Source organism: Bos mutus, chromosome 10 (genome assembly GCF_027580195.1).
Source record: "Bos mutus isolate GX-2022 chromosome 10, NWIPB_WYAK_1.1, whole genome shotgun sequence".
Classification (NCBI taxonomy): Eukaryota; Metazoa; Chordata; class Mammalia; order Artiodactyla; family Bovidae; genus Bos; species Bos mutus.
The window spans coordinates 94,715,711-94,730,932 of record NC_091626.1 but is presented as its reverse complement, the minus strand read 5'-3'; the positions used below and the strand labels follow the sequence as shown (position 1 = coordinate 94,730,932).

Genomic DNA, 15,222 nt, shown 5'->3' with positions numbered 1-15,222 from the left:
ATAATTCTGGAACGTTTCTGTGGCTTTGTTATGGAGAATGGATTTTAGTGAACCCAAAGTGGATGTGGGAAATCAATGGGGAGGCTACTGCAGTGTCCAAGCAGGGAACTAGAGTGGCTTACTCTACGACATGGGTGATAGCTATGGGGGAAAGTCAATGTAAGGGATTTGTTGCCAGAGTCAACAGAACTTCCTGCTACACTGCATGTGTCGAGGTGAGTTGGGGTAGGGGCTCAAATATCATGACTAATTAGGGGTTTGTTCACCTGGATCCCCTAATTAGTCATGTTATCTGAGGCTCTACCCCAACTCACCTCCATATACGCACTGTACAGTCTATGGAGTTGCAGAGAGTTGGACACGACTTAGCAACTAAACAACCAACACCACCCCTTGGGTCACACCCAAAGATGGGAAAGATGCAGGTTTAGGAGGACAGTAGAGTCCAAAGTTCTGTCTTAGCTCTTTTGAATTTAAGGTGCTGCAGTAGGAACGTTGAGTAGACAGCTGGATATGGGAAACTGGAATCTGAAAGGAGGCTTGAACTGCAAATCACCATCATATAGGTGATAGGTCTTTACAGACAAGGGACAGGATGGGATGGCTCGGCCTAGGGCCACACCTGGAACTAACCAAGAAATAGAAGGATGAAGGATCAGAAGAGGAGGAAAACTGGAAAAATCTTGGGCTATTCAAGCTAAAGGAATAAAGTATTTCAAACAGAGTCTTCATTTCTGACTGGTACACAGGTCATCTGTATGTGGATAAAACAAATCTTTTCTATTAGCTACTGTTTTGCACTTTAATAATATTATAAGGACCTAGTAGCTCGAAATAATGAGCTGTATGCATATTTTAGCCCTAAAAACCCACAGAGAAGCCAGGTTAAGAAAAGGAGAGTAACTGCTAAATTCATGGCTTTAAGCCCTGGTTACACTGCTCTTTCTCTTTGTTTCTCTTCGTGAAGACACTCGACGAAGAGAACTCTTGATTACATAAATGGGTGCCAATAAGGACGACTTTTTTTTGAATCCCACCCACTTCACAAATCAGAGGTCCAGTGTTGCAAGCTGTTCTATATTTTGTAGCTGAGTTCAACAAATATGTACTGAAGACCTGTGGTGTGCCCTGTTCTATGTTAGATGGATTTTAAAAACATAAAATAATTAGAAAGATGCAGCTTGTGCATCAAGGAGCTTGTAATATCCTGAGTGAAGACAGAATTACTTATACTAATACCTGATTACCATTCAAACAAAATGAAAATAAAAATATTAATTCCTGGAAATTTCTTAAGTGGGTTTTCCCTTTTGTATATCTTAACCAATATTAACTCTTCTGGAAGAAAAGAGCTAAAATGCTACCTTGACCCTCCATCCCTTCATATCCTCATCTTATCCCCTGTATCCTTGTTGGGATATGTTTTTCCAAGTGAATTTGGTGAGAGAGCCACCCTTGTCACTATCCTGATTGGTTTTTTCAGTAGTGACAAGTGGTGTATAGTGAATGACGTCTTCTTCCATCTGAATCAAATATTGTATAGTTTCCAAAGTAATTTTACTTAAATTTACATACATTTGTGAGCTAAAAGGACTTGTCTTCCTGGTTTTGTAAATCTCAGCAAACTGAGATTCCAGGGGTTGGGGTGAGGAGTAACTTGTCTCAAATCACATGATTTGATAAAAAGTGTTCCTATGGGAACATATCTCAATAATGACTTCTTTGGAGCTTAACTCTACCCCACAGAAGAGTGAGACAAAGTAACTATAAAATTATATGCAGAAATAACAATTCACCACTGAAATATGAACTAATCAAGCTTTAAGAACTTAGCACTGCTGGAGAGGTAGGAACAGGAGTTCAAGAGAAGTTCAATAGGGGCTTCCCTGGTGGTTCAGATGGTAAAGAATCTGCTTGCAAGGCAGGCGACCTGAGTTTGATCCCTGGGTTGGGAAGACCCCCTGGAGAAGGGAATGGCAACCCACTGCAGTGTTCTTGCCTGGAGAATTCTGTGGACAGAGGACCTTGGTGAGCCACAGTCCATGGGGTCTCAAAGAGTTGGACATGACTGAGTGACTAAGCACAGCACAGTGACTAAGCACAGCACACAATAATACTACTTATGTGAAGATTTTTGACTGAGGTTATTATTTGTTTGATGAACAAGCTGAAGCACAGACTCCAAGTATCACACTTGGAGTAGTGCTGATCTCCATTGTCTGGGACTCAGTCTTTTCTGAATATGAAACCCTCATTTTATAGTTGATGCTATTGTGTCAACTTTGAAGAAAATAGTAACAAACATTTGAAGAGCCCTTTATAATTTATAAGCTCTTTCACATTCAAAGTCTCAGTTGTATAAACTTACCCTATGAGGTAGGTTAATTAACCAGACATTATAATCTCCATATTACACATGAAGAAACAAACTCAGGAGGATTAACTGACTTTTCCATGTCCTAACAAACTAGCATAGTAGGTAGGTAATACAATCAAGATTGGAACTCAGGTCTCCAGACTCTAAGACTTCTGTCCCATATACTAGATTTCAGGTACAAGGTGAGCCACTTTTGATATGAAATTTTAATTCCGCTATGAAAAGCTCTAGGCTAGTGTAGGGGTGAAAAAAAAAAAGCAATTAATGATATACATTCATTAGTTCATTCAAAAATGTTTGAATGATTGTTAGTATTCTGGTTAGTTGGAAAAATAAAGATAACAAGATGCAATATTCTCACCCTAAAGTTCTTAGAATCTAGCTGAAAGTAAGAAGAAAACAAATTAAATGAAATGGAGTGTTGGAGTCATTGAAAATCTGTATAGAATGCAGTAGCTTCATAGAAAAGAATGGAGATTAGGGGACGAACCTGCAGGTACAAGTTAAGGGTTTTGTAAACATAGGGGAAGAAGTCATTAATTCAAGGTCCTTCTACATGTAAATGTCCTAACTTATGAGGTTTGAAAATGTAGTACTACCTTTTGTAATGTTTTATCCTATCTTTCTTCTTAAGTATAAGAAGTTACTTTTATTTAGCAAGCAGATCATTAATACAGAAATACAATTCTGAGTATTGGGCTTGATGGTGTTCTGGGCTCTTTTCCATCTTGGAGGTTATACAAAATAATTCATTTGGACCTTCCTCTGGGATCTCACCTGTGCACACTGAAGACAATGTCCTTGTCAAGCAGGACACGCTCTGCAAGAGAGGCAGGTTTGCACCTTGAATTCCTTCAGTATTCTTTGGGCTTCTCAGGAACAACAACAGGCAGCTTAGAAACATATTTCTTCAAAACAAGTACACTTTCCGAGATGCATTCAGAGTAACTCCATTTTATTGTATTTGATGTTCTTAAAAGTCGGATTTTGCATTTAGACAGTTATTTGGACATAGTGGGATTAAAATGTCACATCAAAATATGTTATTTCAAGTCAAATTATAGTATTATTTGTTCTCAATGGCAAATACAATCCCAAAGCATTCTTAACACTCAGTAGAGGCATATACAGAGAACCATGCAGTTATTGGTAATAAAAACCTAGTGTAGATATCTAATGAAATATGAAAATGAAGTTGTGACCTGATTATGAGCTACTAGAACATTATTTTCTATCTTATGTTAGAAATCAGACAAGCTTTGTGTGTATTAACTGCTGGTTGACTTCTAAAATGTATATGCACTGATATAGAACTGTGTTGGCTTCATCTGAAACTGTGGCTTCCATGGGTTTAAAAAATACGTATATTATTTTATTTGCAAAATGACAACCATAAATTTTGATATGTTCAGTTGTTTAAACCAGTGATTTCCAGAAAGTCAATGGTTTCCTACTTATATAAGCTTTAAAACAGGCAATTTTGAAATAGGTAAATTACTCAGTATAAACCTTAGGAGACTCAAATTGCTGATGGATCTTCTTCAAAACACCTCTCATTTTACAGGAGTATGATACCTGGACATATCTCAGATTTATATCACTTATGTTTCCTACAAAATTGCCCGTAAAACAAAAAATAGCCCATGTGAATGTTATTAAAACTTTGTTCTACGGAAGTTAATGGATGCCTTGTGAGGCAATATTAACATTTATAGGGTTTTGTCATACAATAAAATTCAATGTTAAAAGTATAATTATTCAAAAAAAATTAACTGAATGGCAACAAGGGTTTTTCTTTTTCTATATTATTGGGATTTTTTCCCCTCCTCCTAAAACCGCCAGCTGTCCTTTGTGAAGTTCCTAGAATAACAATTCGCATAAAACCAGAGACTAAAAATCTTGGTACGGACTGACCCATGGGGACACATTACTATGATTATTTTAAAATAAAATAATAAAAGGGGCGTCCCACAGGGGACAAAAGTCTGACTCCTCCTCACGAATGTATTCTACTTGTCAAAGTCACCCCCAAAATCTTCTTAGGAGTAGTTGGAATTGGCTGTCAGAACCAGATGCTCTCAAGTGTCTCACCTCTGTGGTTCTCCTACCCGGGTTTCCCAGTCCTTGGTTGACCATTAATGTTCTCACAGGGATAAACTATTTAATGTAATTCTTGTGATCTCTTCCAGTAGAGGCTGAGGCCATTTCTAAAAACTCTTTCCCCATGATCCTTTCTGCACTATCTTCTCTCTCTCTCTCACACACACACAGACACACACACACAAACACAGACACACACAGACACACACAGACACAGATACACACACACACACACACTTTTCTCTTTTCTTTCTGTCACTGTAGGTTGAATGGAGCATTTTGTTTCCCACGCAGTCTCTAGGAGACAGGCACCATTTCCCCCAATGTCCTTCAAATAAGCTACCTTCATTGCCTGACGATCCTATAGCTTACTGACTCTGTGGCACTGCGCTCTTTTGGAGCAGAGGACTGGAGAGTGGGGGTTTGCTCCTGTTACTTAGAAAAAGCTCCAAACTCCCCATTTATCAGGTACATTTGACGACCACAATTGTCACACGTGTACTCTGTCAATTTGGCTAAGCCCAAGAACACGTACGTGGAGCCATGCTAATGATGACCCCTCTGTGTCTTACAAAATGTGCCTTCTGAGACTGTGAGTGAATCCGGGCTGAGTTTCCTAGAGCAGAACCCATGAACTCATGTGTGCTTTTTACCTCAGTTGCTGCCTGTACAGGCTCTACTTCAGCGCCCAACACATGAGTGCACATCCACACACACGCTTACAAGAATGCAATTGGCAAGAAGTCTTGGGATGCCCTCTGCCCCTACTGGAAAGGCATGAAACTAAATCCAATACCTTTCTCCTGCTCTCAAATTTGTCTTGCTGACCTCTTCCCAACCCTAGCTTGCTGTTCTGTTTTTCTATTTTCCCTAAATGCAACTTACTTTTAGCATGTATTAACTTGGTTAGCGTTCCTGCCATGACAGGATAATAGACAATTACCCATTTGTCAGTCTTAGCCTCTTTTTTTCTCTCTCAAATGTCTACTTAGGACGTACATCCAGACTGCACGCCCTTTTTATTTTTTTAAAAAATGCAAAACAAAACAAAAAAAATTAAGAAAATGCAAACTTTCTTTTTCAAAGAAAATGCAAAATTCGTTTTTAATGTTGGCTATCACCAAAAGGGGAATCAATAAGCCAGAAAATACAAACAACAACAACAACAAACAAAAAAGTGTCCCCTGATCGCTCTGTCTGTGCCTCCTCAGCGTGTGCATCTGGTTGTTCATCTCTGAAAGTGTGTGAACTACTTTTTTCTTTAAATTATTTTTTGTTCTTTGCTCCCTTCTTGTTTGGGAATTCAGTGCTTTTTGTACTATATCTATCTATCTATATATATTGATGTGTTTCTTTTTAATTGCTGGATCTTTAGATTTGTTTTATCCAAAACTATGACAAAAAAAAGTTATGAATTGTTTTCTGCAACTTTCCCCCACTCCCTCTTTAAATGTGGAACAACTTCAGCTGCAGAATCCCCACAGCCACATCTTCCACATAAGCCCAGTCTCACCAGAATCACACGCACCATGGGTGGCATGGGGAAGATGGGTGACGTCACTCAGACAGTACCCTTCCTATAGAAGGAAGTAATGAATGACCCAGCCAGTGGGCTCCCTGCACAACTTTGTCTTTCAGTCACATAGGAAGATCTCTAACCCCCTCCCCTAACTCTCGATGGGGCTGTGTGGCTGCCGATGAAGTTTTTCAACTTGAATGCATAAACCTAGTCTCCTTGTTTTTGCTTTTAACCTTCTGATCATTATTATAAGTAGTAGTATTATTATTACTATTATTATTTCATGTATCTTGGCTACTTTTAGTAGGGACAAAAGTTTAACTGTTTTTATTATTGGAAAATCTTTAATGAAACTGTAATGACTTTTGGAATAATTGCATGTTGAAGAAGTTGCAGCTTAGGGTGTGTGAGATTGTCAGTGTTAGAGTTCTGTTCTTTATATCTGTAGATGGGCATGTGTAGGCTCATTTGTTTTTGTATATTGCCCATCCCTTCCTTACAGCCAGAAGCTCTAATGCAGCTAGATCACTCCGTGCCGCCCTTACATGGACATGGCGACTCACTTACACATTTACTCCCATCATCTTCATCTCTTGTGTAGTACACTCATAGATATGACCCTGCCCTTTCTGCATCTTCCCTTCCCATCCCCCTCCTTTCTTTAGCATTGTTCAAATTTATGTGCTGTCATCCATCCCCTTCAATTAAAGAAATTCTAAAATTTGTCAAAAAAAGACAAAAAGATTTAAACTCAATATATATCTGAGAACCTATATTAATGCAGAAATTCATTCAAAACTCTCTAGATTCATAGATTTTTTTTTAAAAGGCAAATTATAAAATTAAACAGGATTTTTTTTAAGTTTTTTTTTTTAAATCATTGCAATCAGAATAATTTCAAATTCAAAATTTATATGCCCTCCCAAGCCCCTGAAAGTAAAAAAAATTGGTAAAGTGCAGATTTTTTTTCTTTTCATGTTATGTGGTGTGGATGTATGTGTTGTTGCCTCCTGTATCATCCTCTGTTGTAAATTATTATATTTGAAAATTAGACATTTTGCTCAAAAGTTTTAAAAGAAATGACAACAAAAAAAGCAAGTTACAAGAATGTGGCAATTCTATTTGTCCAAGAGCATTCTTACACAACTTTCTTTTGTAAATTTTTCTTTCATGCCAAAAAACATGCGGGCAATTTGTTGATGTAAGTTGACTATAAATTAATACAGTATGCTTTTTTAAAAATTATTGTGTCTATATGGAGATGATTTCTTTCTTTATTTTCTCTACAACAACCTGTATTTTTTAATTTGCTTTTATTTTTCTTTCTGTCCTTCCTTAATTGTGAATGCCTTGATGTTGATGTTATTTGCTCTCTTTCCCTCTAGCTTACTTTGGCCCTGAAGTTGATTTTATTTTCTACTCTATTATTTTTTAAGATAATAGTAAATGTTTTATTTCATTTGTGTCTATTTGCTTAATTTTCACTGTTATGTTTTGTGCTGAATTGCTCCTAATAATCGATGTGAATCCTACTCTTGGTGGAAAGGTATAGGTAAATTGTTCTTACCATCCAAGGGAAGCCTGACCTCTTTGCCTGAACCAACTTTTAAAGCTTTGAAAGTAATGGTAGTCTCTACAGTGGGATGTGAAATTAGATACAACCTATGGGAGGCCTGTACCCTAGAAGAAAATTAATTGAGTTAGCTACAAGTGTTTAAATTAGTGGTAATTACATCCTAATTTAACTCCTTAGAAAACATTTGGGGAAATCAGTCCCTGATTTTATTTTCCTTCAGCACAGGGGAAATAAGATACTCTCAAGTGACTATGGTAGAGTTTGTTTTATCCAGGATTAAAATATCACCATCACTGAAAACTACAAAATCAGACTGATTGAGCAAAGAGACATCATGAATCTCAGGTATCTTAAGTATTGTCCTATGATAATTGATAATGCTGCCTTCCAAAGTATACAACTAACTACAGTGAAAGACACCCATGCACAGTAAGCGCCCGACCTCCCCTCCTCCCTGTCTGTCCTTCCTTTTCCCTTTCTGTTAATATTTGCCATTTCTCTCAAGGATTTAATCAGGTAAGCTTTAAAAGGATCCTAAGAGTCTCTCAAGAAGAGACACGATGATTTTCACACCTAAAGTTTTACTTAGGAAATGTTTTCAGTAGGTATTACCATTTGTGTGACTCTACCATGAGAATACCCCTTGCCCGTAAAGGTATTTGGATCAGTTATGCACTTCAGGAAACATAAGCTCAGCAAGAAGTGCTATAGAATTTTTAAATAAAGAAGTTACTTGCTTCACTCTAATTTTAGGATTGGTATTACTATTGCAAAAATATCAAACTGAAGTGTGGATAAGGGATATGTTTCCAACTCAGCAGCATCTGTGAGTGAGCTTTATCTGCCTTGGTTTATACGAGTGTATATTGTTTGATGTGCTGGATGATAGTTTAGGTGTAAAACTAAGAACCTCCTAAATGGAGTGCTATTTTATCTAACTGGAACATTTTGTTTTTGTTGAAGATGCCTAAGTCCATTTGATATAAGGCTAGTCATTTCTTTTAAATATAAGCTTTTGGGGTTATTATAAATCATTCTTCAAACACTGCATTAAAAATAGCCTTAATTATCTAGATCCTATATTATTATACTTCCAGCTCAGCATGAGACTACTCTTATTAAAAATGGTCAGAAAAAAAGTAATCAACAGTATCAGTGTTTATAGGCCCAAAATACCTAATAGAAATATTACTAATATCTAGCATATTGGAATAGCAGTCATCTCTGTGCTAAATATTAACATGCATTTTAAGTGACACTAACATGAATCATTTTTTACACTGGTGGCTTGAGGTAAGCTGTGTTATTATTTCTATTTTACAAAGAATTTAATAAATTTGACCAACTCATAGGGCTAGTAAACCAGAAAACTGTGATGCTAACCTAAGTCTGAGTGATTTCAAAGGCAAAACTCTTAATCAATATGCAGATGAAAAACTCCACAAGACATTCCTTCTTTTACACTTTCCAGATGGTGCTAGTGATAAAGAACCCACTAGCCAATGCAGGAAATGCAGGTTCGATTTCTGGGTCGGGGAGATCCCCTGGAGGAGGGCATGGCAACCCACTCCAGTATTCTTTTCTGGAGAATCCCATGGACAGAGCAGCCTGGTGGGCTACAGTCCATGGGGTCACAAAGAGTCAGATACGAATGAAGCGACTTAGCATGCACACCCACACAATGATATCAAGGGGCTATTGCTCATCTTATCTGGGCATATCTTGAAAAGAATAGACTCTGTAGCCTTTCAGAATCAAATCCATTTCAGATAAAGTATGGGGAAAATGTCCTGCCTAAAAATTCTCATCTCATTAAAATACTATTTAAAAAGCTAAGTCCCTTTGAGACACTTGAATTTTTCCGGTGTCTACTCCCCAGGGACTTGCCATGTCTATCCATGACTATTTTTCCTGAGGATGGTTGAAGAAGAGCTTCACGGTTCCAAGTTTCCAGATACGGATGTGTTACAAATATACACTTCTGTGGCACCGAATGACTAAAGGAATACAATTCAATAACTAATTTAGTGGGGGAAAATGACTCCTCCCCACTGTGTGTGAGTTTCCCAGCAGAGAATTAGGAAAATGAAAATAAGAGATGAGGTAAAGAACCTAAACACAGATAAAAAGAAATTTAAGGACTTGGAGCATGTCGTCTTCTCCCAGAGTCTCATTCTTCAGTGTCACTGTTCTTCATATTTTTGTGACTTGTAAGACCCAAATATCTCCAGAGAGGCAAAGGTTGGAGCCATATTGAAACTTTCTGCTTCTCTTCTTGTGTTTTGAGATGACCCACCACATCACTATAACCTGCAACATTCTCACAGTTCAGAAGAGTTCTATTAAATCTTTAATACACTTTTTCCGATGGCAGAGAGCCCCTTTTGCTGAATATCAGCCCTAGATGCATGAATTATATATCTATAAATACACTCATAAAGTAAAAAAGCAGGGCAGCCTTCAGGGCTAAAATAGACCTTTTATATCCCTAGTGATCTCTCTGGTTTAAAGAAGAACACAACCCTGTCAAAAAAGAGTATATATTCCTGATTTAAAATGCTAACTTTAAGGAAAACAGATAGTTCTTATTCCAAACCAAAGGAAAATTCTGGGGACAGAATAGGAAATGAGAGTTTTGATGGATTACAGGTTTTGTAATACTCCGCCAGCAGCTCCTGATGACTTTAAGCTTATTGCTTCTGTGAATACTTTTGTAAGCATGGCCATCTGAGAGATCACTGACTTCATGGTCTTTGGGCAGTGAAAAAAATTATCAGCTGCTCCAACATTTCTGAGGATAGTCACTTTGGATTAACACAAATAAACATGAAATCTTAAATAGCCTTCTGCAGTCAAAGTCATTTCTAGTAAGGATCTAATGATGGGAGAAACACTTCCCTCGCCTGTTTATCTCAAATGATGTGAGAGCCCTTGGACTCGTCTGGACCCTAGAGCCATCTTAAATATAGAATTTGATATAAAAATGACATATACTTGTCCCAGGCACCTTTCCCGTTTACTGTTATCTAAAAATTTCCACCTATATTCACTCTAATTCCCCTTTATAACCAACTCCTATACCCCAGTGGACTCCCTTTTAAACTAAAGACATTTCTTCCAATTCCTTGAGATGCAAGGGCAGGGGAGCTATGGAAGTTTCTACAATTTCATTGATAAAACATTACCAGGTTTTAGGCTCAAAAGCCCCTAAGAGGTGCATAATTTATCATTTTTATCACTACTACTAGGATTACTAGTAGCATGGCCAAGAAAATTGAAGATTACAGTTTTAACAGATGCTGTTATTAAAACTCTGCACCAGCCTACCCATCATTTCAATTTTGAAATAAGCTTTTACCATTTCACAAAAGGGCCCCATCAACTTTTAGAAGCTCTTTGTTAATTAGTAAGCTTCCAGACCTTCTTTCCTTCCCATCATGAAAAGGATGATTTTCACTTTTTTTCCTGCTCCAAGAGAGATGCTCACTTCAGGGTGTTGAATGAGAAGTGAAACGCAAAGGAAAGTGGAAGTGATTCAACTGCAGAATGAGCAGTGTGTAGATGTTGTAGGTTTTTTTTTTTTTTAACAACAAAGACACTCTGGAAGCTTTAGCTAGAACTGAAAAGACAGGGGGAAGAAACAGGCAAACGTTAAGACTCCAGTTGGGTGTCACAGATGGCACACTAAAAATGCAGATGAATGCCACTCTGTAATCAGGAAGACCGTGATCTTCACCTCACGTAAAGGGACACTCACATCCTACTTAACAATTTGCCTTTGCATTCAATTATCTGTCCCAGGACTTTGCCTCCCAACAAATCAGTCATTCCTTGCCCTTTATCCCAGTTTATTTTCCACTTAATATATATTGGGTTGACTTTTATCCTTGCTCTAAAAGGCAAATGACCCTCCGTATTCGTGCCAGAAAAGAACACCCGTGCTAAACCTTTGTTCTGGGTGAGATGGGTACGAACATCCTGCCTTGTCCTCCAAAGGCAAGTAACATCATTCTGAGCAATCCTAAGGGAATCTTTAAGCAGACTGCAAGTACCTTCACTCCTTTGTTCTCACTGCTCTTTCCTTACTCAAAACTGCCTGCTTCCATCACCTTAAATATAACACTCGGGGCTGGAAGAAGAGGGGGAAAAGGAGGCACCTCGGGGTTAGTTTTAAGACTGGCTTACCTTTGGGGGCCTGTATTCTAAATTCCACTTATAAAAACTAGCAAAAGTGTGTAAATTATGCATTAAATAAGTTGCAAGACATATGAATTATATATGGTCACAATGTAAAAAAAACAAACAAAAAAAACACACCATAGGCCTGCTAGCCCAGGAAAGCAAGCCTGAAGCTTTGTAAAATCTGCAAATGAGCAAAAATCGGTTGCTCAATAGCTGCAAACTCTGAGCGCTAGAAGAGAAGCTTGGGGTTTAGAGCACAGGCCAAAATATCATCTTGAGATTCTCAGAAAGGTTCTTGTTTTATTTCCCCACATATGTAACATCGTTGGGTAGGTCAGGAAGGACGGTCCCATGCTCTCTTGTGCCTTCCGTTCCATATGGTACGCATCGGGTACACTGTTGCCAAGCTCTCTGACTCAGTTTCTCTGGCAGAGAATGAAAGCTTCTGACATGGATGAAAGCAGATTAACTGGGGCAGGGACTCATCATGCCGTCTCTGCTAGAAGATTTTTTTAAAAGCAATGGTTGGAATAATTTTTCAAATAAATTTAACAGAAGACATGAACTGTGACTTCCTGAGATTCTTTCTCTGTTTGAAAATAACACTATAAGGAGACACAGGATTATCTTGCTTTACATACAGGAATAATAAGCTTGGCCCTACATTTAGGTGAGTAACAGCCACCACAGAATATTTGTGATAACCATGATTTCCAGGGACTATAATTTAGTGAACTCTTCTGACCTTCCTTTCCTGACCTAGTCCTAGTATAAGGGCAGTAACAAGGTCTGTGGGTAAACTGATAAATATCTACTACTCTAAATAAGAATCACTGATCTTAAAAATTCACTTTGCTCTCTCTACATTTCTGGATCTAAAAGTAAGTTTCCAGTAAGTCATGGATATATAGCCTGGGTATTTTTAAAATCTAGTATCTGCTCAGTGTATATTGCATATAACATAAAAGCAATGTATGAATATAACATTAGAGCAATACAAAGCAAGTTGTTGTTTTATAGTCAGAGGAGTTTCTGGAACAGCATAGTCAAAATGGGCCTATTGTATGAACATTTTCAACCTCTGTAAGTTCCCCTTACTTAGCTTATAGTAAAGGACAACTACACTTGATAAATGTGAAATAAAAAGTAGTAACTTATAAAATACTGAAGATGAGCTCTTTTGTGTTCCTTGATCTTGATATCAGTGACATGGAAAATCTGTCATTCTCATCCTAATGGGAGCAAATAAGTAGAAACCCAAGAATAAAATTGGAGAAGGAAATGGCAACCCACTCCAGTATTCTTGCCTGGAGAATCCTGTGGACAGAGGGGCCTGGTGGGCTGCTATCCATAGGGTCGCACAGAGTTGGGCATGACTGAAGTGACTGAGCATGCATGTATGCCTTGGAGAAGGAAATGGCAACCTACCCCAGTATTCTTGCCTGGAGAATCCCAGGGACAGAGGAGCCTGGTGGGCTGCCGTCTATGGGGTCACACAGAGTCGGGCATGACTGAAGCGACTTAGCAGCAGCGGCGGCAAGAAGAAAATAAAGAAATGCTCAGATTAATCACATGCATGTGTTCATGTACACACACACACACATGCACAATTGATGGTGAGTATCTGCAATGGTGTAGTTAAATGTCATCATCCCATAAGCAGATCCTGGAAAAAAGCCTATTTGAATTCTATCTAAATAATTACTTGAGAGTATCTTTAAATATCTAAGCCCTCACTCTATGAATTTCAGGTTTTGGTGGCAAGAGGCATACCATGGGCTCTAGATCAGCATAGAATGATTAGGCTGCAAGTAGAGAGGGTCTGGATGTGCATCCAAGGCTCTCATCATTTCTGAGATGTGACCTATGAACTGCATTCACTGAGCACGGCTGTGACTTGTGTTTCTACAAATGTACTAATTCTGTTTCTCTTTTTTCTTTTCCATCCCAGGAGGTGAATTAGTTATCCCTCTTCTTGTAGAAGACCCTTTAGCTACCCCTCCTATTGCTACTCGTGCACCTTCCATTACACTCCCCCCTACCTTCCGCCCCCTCCTCACCATTATTGAGACCACCAAAGATTCCCTGTCTATGACCTCTGAGGCGGGGTTACCTTGCTTGTCGGACCAAGGCAGCGATGGTTGTGATGATGATGGCTTGGTGATATCTGGGTATGGCTCAGGGGAAACCTTTGACTCTAACCTGCCCCCTACTGATGATGAAGATTTTTACACCACCTTCTCCTTGGTAACAGATAAGAGTCTTTCCACTTCAATCTTCGAAGGTGGCTACAAAGCACATGCGCCCAAGTGGGAATCAAGGACTTTAGACCTAACAAAGCCTCCGAAACTAGTAGGACTACTACCACATCTTTGTCCCCTGAGCTGATCCGCTTCACAGCTTCCTCCTCGTCTGGGATGGTGCCCAAATTGCCAGCTGGCAAAATGAATAACCGTGAGCTCAAACCCCAGCCTGATCTAGTCTTGCTTCCGTTGCCCACTGCCTATGAGCTAGACAGCACCAAACTGAAGAGCCCACTAATTACTTCCCCCATGTTCCGTAATGTGCCCACAGCAAACCCCACGGAGCCGGGAGTCAGACGGGTCCCGGGGGCCTCAGAGGTGATCCGCGAGTCCAGCAGCACAACAGGGATGGTCGTCGGCATTGTGGCTGCAGCCGCCCTCTGCATCTTGATCCTCCTGTACGCCATGTACAAGTACAGGAACAGGGACGAGGGCTCCTACCAGGTGGACGAGACGCGAAACTACATCAGCAACTCGGCGCAGAGCAACGGCACGCTGCTCAAGGAGAAGCCACCGAGCTCGAAGGGCGGCCACAAGAAACAGAAAAACAAGGACAAGGAGTACTACGTGTAGGCGCCACGCCGCCGCTCCCGGCGCGCGAAGCTGAGCCCGGGTCGTTCCTCTGCCCACAGACGCGCGTGTACTTGGCAACCTGAGCATCCCGCAGGGGTCAGAACTGTCCTAGGAGACGGGGCTGTATGGACCATGACTCCGGTGGGGAAAATCATTCGTGAACAGAACACCAAGATGCACCTAACCGAGAAGGCGCAAGCCACGGGCTTCTTTGACGCAGTCGCCGCTCGGAGACAGAAAGTTCTTTCTGCCCTGCTGTGTCAGCCAGCACACACTTTTGCACGCTGGAGCGAGCAGGTGGCTCCCCGCCCCCGCCCCCCCGGCCCCCCAACTTTTCGCAGACTTGGAAGCTTCCTTCTCTTGAGGACCTTTCACCCAAGGTAGAAGACTTCATGGCTTACTTGTTCCATAACTCCAAGTGAGTCTGTAATAATGTTTGTGAAGCTTGACTGTAATAATGGTTTTTTTTGTTTGTTTGTTTGTTTGTTTAATTATGTAAAAAACAAAAAACAAAAAAAAAGAAAAGAAAAAAAAGTTAAAAACAACAAAACCCCACCCTTATCTGGTTCTGGCCAGTGTGCGTGTAACTTTT

The 15,222-nt window shown here is 39.5% G+C and overlaps 1 protein-coding gene across 1 annotated transcript in view; it reads left to right on the top strand.

Annotated features, from left to right (window-relative positions):
* Positions 1 to 14,829, top strand: part of NRXN3 (neurexin 3) — a 1,738,078-nt gene extending 1,723,249 nt beyond the window's left edge. The window contains 2 exon segments of the mRNA XM_070378549.1: positions 14,009 to 14,068; positions 14,071 to 14,829. Coding sequence (XP_070234650.1) covers positions 14,009 to 14,068; positions 14,071 to 14,630 — 620 coding nt within the window. The 3' untranslated portion in view covers positions 14,631 to 14,829.
* Positions 14,830 to 15,222: the final 393 nt, after the last annotated feature.